The sequence below is a fragment of the Nuphar pumila genome, chromosome 6 (genome assembly GCF_984573655.1).
Source record: "Nuphar pumila chromosome 6, dmNupPumi1.hap1.1, whole genome shotgun sequence".
Classification (NCBI taxonomy): Eukaryota; Viridiplantae; Streptophyta; class Magnoliopsida; order Nymphaeales; family Nymphaeaceae; genus Nuphar; species Nuphar pumila.
The window spans coordinates 23,884,387-23,891,810 of NC_143254.1; the positions used below are offsets into that span (position 1 = coordinate 23,884,387).

The 7,424-nt window shown below is 39.0% G+C and overlaps 1 protein-coding gene across 2 annotated transcripts in view; it reads left to right on the top strand.

Moving 5' to 3' along the window:
- Positions 1-7,078, top strand: part of LOC149834361 (DNA damage-binding protein 1) — a 28,610-nt gene extending 21,532 nt beyond the window's left edge. For both annotated transcript variants that reach the window (XM_090011358.1, XM_090011359.1), the window contains 8 exons: positions 1,093-1,293; positions 1,416-1,631; positions 2,480-2,590; positions 3,238-3,513; positions 3,622-3,896; positions 4,343-4,694; positions 5,073-5,357; positions 6,366-7,078. In XM_090011358.1, coding sequence (XP_089867484.1) covers positions 1,093-1,293; positions 1,416-1,631; positions 2,480-2,590; positions 3,238-3,513; positions 3,622-3,896; positions 4,343-4,694; positions 5,073-5,357; positions 6,366-6,947 — 2,298 coding nt within the window. In that variant the 3' untranslated portion in view covers positions 6,948-7,078. The remainder of the gene's footprint in view (positions 1-1,092; positions 1,294-1,415; positions 1,632-2,479; positions 2,591-3,237; positions 3,514-3,621; positions 3,897-4,342; positions 4,695-5,072; positions 5,358-6,365) is intronic.
- Positions 7,079-7,424: the final 346 nt, after the last annotated feature.

Genomic DNA, 7,424 nt, shown 5'->3' on the forward strand with positions numbered 1-7,424 from the left:
ATCAGACATGGTATACATGAAGCCTATTTGGAAATAAGGGTGGACCTGGAAATGACATCGAAGTAATTGAAAATCTGTGACTCTGGATGTACAAAGGGCCCCAACTACTACTTGGAAGATTTATAACACTTTTCTCTAAGGAGGCATTTGCATGCCACAGAAAAAACACACTGGAACCCATGCGTTTCAGCGGGCCCCACTGCAGCAATGCAAACACGGGCATTCCTTTCCTTGCGGAATGGGAGCTGTGGTTTCAACGGGGACCACCCCCTTTTCGCAGAACCCTTTCCCGTGGGCGTTGGTTCGATTCTGTTTCAGCGGAAGAGGACTCCGGTGACGCTGAGGCCTCTTCCTCGGGGTGCAAACATGCCCTAAAGTTAGTAGAGTCACTAAGACCTTGTGCTTGTGTTGCAAAACACAGCTTGACCATGATTGGTTTCAGATAGCTGGCTAACATTTGTTTTCTTTTTCATCTTCTTTTCTTTTGACAACCTGGCTTAATGATCATAAATGTCACAATCAAAGGTTGCCAAGCTCTGTTCTATAGGTCCCTGCACTTGTTCCCTTTAGATCATGAAACAGCACCAAAAGGTGGGAATTTTACTGATTGGGCATAGTACCATAAGGTGCAGCTTGACATCTGATAGAAAACATTACCTTGGGATTTTTTTAGGTCAGTAAAAATTCTGATTGCCTGAGCGTTTGCTCAGTACTTCCTGGGGTGCATTGCCTAGTTCATCAAGCAATATTAGTGCACAAAGTCTTGTTTGGCCAACAAGCAATTTGCTTTTATACAATGTTTACTTCCAGCTCACTTTATATGTTTCATGTGTTGCTCTTTTTAGTGTCTCTTGGAGGTATTTATCATTTTTAATTATTTGAATACGATATCTGTATGGTGTGATCTGTAATCAAATTGTGTTGATATTGCCAACAAAAACTGTTATGTTTTTAATTTCAGATAAGTTACGAAGCGTCTTCATGCACACACACACACACAGTTGTTCCTTTCACAAGCATTATCCTTTAATTTATTATAATAATTCCTCGTGGATTTTAAGCTTTAACTGAACATTTTTATCTTGGTGGCAGCTCATAAAACTCAACCTCCAACCTGATGCAAAAGGTTCTTATGTTGAAGTTCTGGAAAGATATGTAAATTTAGGACCTATAGTGGACTGTTGTGTCGTTGACTTGGAGAGGCAAGGCCAGGGTCAGGTTGTCACTTGCTCAGGGGCATTTAAAGATGGTTCTCTTCGTGTTGTTCGGAATGGGATAGGGATCAATGAGCAAGTATGGAATATAATTTTACTGCATGTGCACTTTGTCAATTTCATGATCATGTTTGTTAGAACTTTGAATCTTGGAAAATGTTTTTTTTTTGTTTTGTTTCATGAGTGCCTACCTACTTGCAGGCATCTGTAGAACTTCAGGGAATAAAAGGAATGTGGTCATTGCGCTCCTCCACTGATGACTCATATGACACCTTTTTAGTTGTTAGCTTTATCAGTGAGACACGAATTCTTGCAATGAATTCAGATGATGAGTTAGAAGAAACTGATATAGATGGCTTTATCTCAGAAGCACAGACTTTGTACTGCCAAAATGTAATCCACAATCAACTTGTTCAGGTGATTGTCTAACACTGTCATGCTGGCTTGATTTCCATCCTGTTTTGGTAAATTATTTGAGTTGTGGAAGTTCTGCATTTGCCCTTTCAAATATTTCAGCCTTAGTGAGTGGGTTTTTTCACTTAATATAGTGTCGGTTAATTTTATACAAACAAGTTTGTAGGTCTTATTGTATCTTTTATCATAACCTTCTGTTCTCCATTTGCTTGTGATATTTGTAACATGGGTACTTCTGGAAGGGTGCCATACCCATGTCGATATGGGTACTGGTGCTGGTACTTCATTGGGTGTGGGCCAGGCCAGTTTTGGATTTGACATGATCCTGACCTGATCCATTGCCTGTTTTCATCCATTTTTAAGGTGCATAAAGGGTTGTTTTCACTGATACCTATATGAAGTAGCTTCTGATCCTTTTTCTATTTTTCCTCAGTTGAAGTAGCTTGTGGCATCACTCTTGCTTTATGTTCCGTCCTTTCTTCTTCCACTTGTGGTGGCAGTAAATTTTCTTCTTCATTGTTTTTGATGTGCAGTGCCTGCTTGTTGGATTTTAAACTTTCAGTCCTAGTTTGCTTGGTTCTGGCTATTGTGCATCATAACCGGATAGCATGTATGAAGCGAAGTTACTTATCTTTCATCTTTCACTTTTTACATACTTTTGAAGTACGGGGTTTTATCATTGTGCATCATAACTATGTAGCTATTTTTCAAATATGGGGGGGGGGTCTATTTTAACCAAGCGATAAGGTGCTTCTTCTAAATTTGACTTGTGAAATTTATGAAAAAATTGATATTAAATTGTGAAATTTAGAAAATTTTGTAAGTAGTTTAAATGATTGACATGATTGCAGGTCACAGCCGGTTGTGTTAGATTGGTGAATTCGCTAACTCGGGAGTTGCTACATGAATGGAAGGCACCTTCAGGATTTTCTATTAATGTTGCTACAGCAAATGCTACTCAGGTTTTTTTCCTAACCTTATAATCTCTCTAGTTCAGATCTCCATGCTATTATTTGGCTAGTCTATTCCTATTTCTGGGTAGCAACACTTGCTTACTCACATAGTCAGCATTAGTCAACATAGTTTGTGCTGTGTTATTTTGTACCATGAAAACAGGCTGAGAAAGAAAACTGCTAGGTAATTACATTGATCAAAAGGTGTTCCTCTTTGTCAACTTTATATGAATTCTTTGACCAACATTTTTGTTTTTTGGGACAATACCTTACTCCAGCTGATATCTAACTGAATTATTTAATTTTGTAACCATAAAGAGTGATTTAATTTTTGTACCATTTCCAGTCCTCAACGATCATGGCTTATGTATATGTTTCTTTCTTGAGAGAAAAGCTGTCAAATCTTTCATTTCCCTAGTAGGTGCCTACATAAGAAGGCTCTTATTGATTTCTGGGTCTTCATAGAAGTACAAATATGAATTTAATGCTTACCTATTTTTTGTTCTCCATTTACTGCATCAATAAGCTTTTTCAAGAAAAAAATGGTTCCTTTTCTATTAAAGTATTTAGGCATTTCCACTTTTCAGCACACAATGTGCAATTAGGCTAAAAAGCAAAATCCTAACAGTGCTGTTAATACTGTCAAATGATGTCAGGTTTTATTGGCTACTGGTGGTGGTCATTTGGTTTACTTGGAAGTTGGAAATGGTACAGTGACGGAGGTGAAACATGTGCAACTTGAGTATGAGATATCCTGTCTAGACATAAACCCCATTGGTGAAGACCCCAATCGCAGTCAGCTAGCTGTAGTTGGAATGTGGACAGATATAAGTGTCCGGATACTTTCTTTGCCTAGCCTAGATCTTGTTACAAAGGAGCATTTAGGAGGAGAGATCATCCCTCGTTCTGTTCTGTTGTGTGCTTTTGAAGGGGTATGTTTATGTTGTTTCTTTGATCTAGGTCTTCAAATGTTATTGTTTAGGTTGTACATATGATATTTAGTCGTATTAAGTTTCCTTGTTAATTTATATCCTTTTCAGGTGTCAAACTTATTATGTGCCCTTGGAGATGGGCACTTGTTCAATTTTTCGTTGAACATGAGTTCTGGTGAACTATCGGATAAGAAAAAAATATCCCTTGGGACACAACCTATCACACTCCGTACATTCTCGTCCAAGAATACTACCCACGTGTTTGCTGCTTCTGATCGACCCACTGTCATCTACAGCAGCAATAAGAAAATGCTCTACAGCAATGTAAATTTGAAAGAAGTTAACCATATGTGTCCTTTCAATTCTGCTGCCTTCCCAGACAGGTATCTTTGTATTTCCTGCTTTAATTGCATGACTTTTTTGGAGAGTTAACTTCATCTGGCAATTCAGTATACTTTTATTAATTTCCTTTTCTATTATATTTTGCATAATTTTTACATCACAACATTTTAATTAGTATCTTTGTTTCTGCACTCGTCTAGCTTATAGGTTAATGAAAATTTTGTCATTTAGTTGATTAGTGTGCACAGATATGGTTCTTGTTGCAGAATATTACTAGATTATTGTATGATCTTTTTTTTTAGTGTTTCACTTGGTCTACTGAAGTTTCCCTTCTCTATTTTGGTGTGGTAATCAATCATCTTTGCAGTTGTAATGAAAATTTGATTTGTTGATTAATATATTCTCGTAGGTTTTATCATGACATTTTTCTTTGTACAACTCTCTCTCTCTCTCTGTTCTTGATTCAGTTTTGTTGTGGGTTGAACAGCCTGGCAATTGCAAAGGAAGGCGAACTTACAATTGGCACTATTGATGATATCCAAAAGCTTCACATTCGCTCGATCCCTTTGGGAGAACATCCCCGTCGGATCTGTCACCAAGAGCAATCTCGAACGTTTGCTTTCTGCAGTGTGAGGCACTTCCATTCTGGGATGGATGAGTCAGAGATGCACTTTGTGCGGTTATTAGATGATCAGACATTTGAGATCATTTCATCCTATCAACTTGACACCTATGAGAATGGCTGTTCAATTCTTAGTTGTTCATATTCTGATGATAATAATGCATATTATTGTGTTGGGACAGCATATGTCCTACCTGAGGAAAATGAGCCTAGCAAGGTAACCCTCATGTGATTTACACTTCACCAATAAAGTTCTTTATTGGGATTGAGAAATTTCAAGATATCATTTAAAATAGATATGTTATATGACGTGCACACACACACAAACTTATCTTTGTTTTTCAAGGAAATTACATTGTATGGATTTGTTTGTCCCAACCCATTCAACAAGTCAATATATTGATCCAGCTATCTATCTTTTTAACAATTTCATGTTTGTGCAAATCTGGGTGCTCAAGTTTTGTCCAGGTCTCCAAGTTATGCCTGCATGCTATATTATGTTAGATCCTCTTATTATTTAGCTTTGTTCTCTGATTGTCATTTAAATGTAATTTCTGGAACTTGTTATTCTCAACTACTTTCTTGATGATTATAGGGCCGCATATTGGTATTCACCGTTGAAGATGGCAAATTACAACTAATTACAGAGAAGGAAACAAAAGGGGCAGTGTACTCCCTCAATGCGTTCAATGGAAAGCTGTTGGCAGCAATCAACCAGAAGATTCAGTTATACAAGTGGACTCTTCGTGATGACGGTTCCCGTGAGTTGCAGTCGGAATCTGGTCATCATGGCCATATCGTTGCACTTTATGTTCAAACACGTGGTGACTTCATCATTGTTGGTGATCTAATGAAATCCATTTCTTTGTTGATATACAAGGTATGCACGAGTTTTGGAGGTTGATAGTATGGTTGTCTGAGTCTGATTCACCAGTGACTAAGCCTACCTAGATCCAGCTCAAGGGTCAAACTGGATCTCTTCTTGTAACTGTCAATCTGAACTTGGTTGACTCGGCTTAAGTTGTTCTAGGTCTCTTTTCTCGAAATATAGAGCATGATCTTGTTCTCCTTGTGCAGTCAAACACTAGGCAAGTGGTGTATGCATGTTCTTGTGCTGCATGTACTGTTACAGGAAGGAACGTTCCAGATTTATTTTTCTGGAAAAAATAGCCTCCTTTTTGGAGTAGGCTATAGCAAGATGCCTGGAGATGCCTTTAAAACAATATCTAATGCCAGATCAGTAATTTCCTCTGGATTAGTGTCACCACTTGTCCATGCTTATCATAGGAACTACCTATTTGTCCTAGAGTGGTTTCAAATTAAGAATTGCTGCCAATTTATTTCAATCTTTAGGAACTTGAGCTTGAGTTGGTTTGACCTCAAACAGCTAAGCTTGTGTTCAGATTGATTAAGCTTGTTAAGAAATTCTATGTAGACATTTTATTGAACAGTAGTGTAAGGTGTTTTTTTTTTACCCTTAGCTTTTTGTTTATTGATCTCCTAATGAACCTGACTAAGAGTTTTAGTTCAGCCAGTTTAGCAAACAAGCCAGAGTTATGCTCTTATTGACAAACTAGGCTAGTTTGTGAACCACACGGTTCTTTGTCCACCCTTGACAAAAACTGCTGGGATTTAAGTTGGGGCATGTCGTCAAGTCCCTGCAGCTTTTCTAGGATGAAGTATCGGGGCAACTTGGCTGCCACTTGTTTGATTCAACTGTCACTCTGGACAGAGTTACAGGTGGTCTGTTTTTTCTCTAGTTTTCTGAAGTGTCTACCTGAGTTACATAGACAAGACACATGATCTGGCATTGGATGAAGTAGATTTAATATTTAAGTTGAAGGATTGTCAATTTCCAGTTTTTCCTGATTCAATGCCTTGTTTGCAGCATGAAGAAGGTGCTATTGAGGAGTGTGCTCGTGATTACAGTGCCAATTGGATGTCAGCAGTCGAGATATTAGATGATGACATATACCTTGGCGCTGAGAACAACTTCAATCTCTTCACTGTTCGGAAGAACATGGATGCTGCCACCGATGAAGAGCGCAGCCGGTTAGAGGTGGTGGGTGAATATCACCTTGGAGAGTTTGTTAATCGGTTCCAGCGTGGTTCGCTAGTCATGCAGATGCCAGACTCGGACTCCAGTAACATCCCCACAGTCATCTTTGCTACCATAAATGGTGTGATTGGTGTTATAGCCTCGCTCCCTCATGACCAGTACCTTTTCCTTGAGAAGATGCAAATGAACCTCAACAAGGTGATAAAGGGTGTCGGCGGACTGAGCCATGAGCAATGGCGTTCATTTTGCAATGAGAAAAAAATCTCAGAGGCAAGGAATTTTCTGGATGGTGACCTGATTGAGTCATTTTTGGATCTAAATCGGAACCGTATGGAGGAGATATCGACAGCCATGGGGGTTCCAGTGGAAGAGCTATGCAGAAGAGTCGAGGAGCTCACGAGGTTGCACTAGGAGTCTGTAACATAGTAAGCCCTGTTTCTCCATTTAGTAGCTGCTTCCGTTCCCCATCCTCTTGTATTTGTTCTTGGCTGTTCACTTTGTAATCTTACGTTTGTGAAGTTAATTTTGGCTTGTTTGTAAAACTGTAGATAGCTCTTATGCCTTTTTTCTTGGTTAAGGTTCAGTTTTTCCTTTGGCCATCTCTCTGAGGTCCCTGATTCCGTGAAATAAGAGGTGGGGGGCCTTTGTTAACGTGCAAGGATGGTTGTAACAGATTTCCTTATATGCTGCTTTTTCATGCATACAAGCCGAAGCCCAAGGGTTCAGACGTGAGAAATGACCTTTTCTTTATAACCACTGCTACACACACCTAGATTCTGAAGGGCAGAAACCTGACGCTTTGTTTAAGCGCAGACCAACGCCTTGTGGAGGAATTGCCATGATTTGCGGTGTAGAGGTACCCCCACAGTTGCATTATTATTTCCAGCT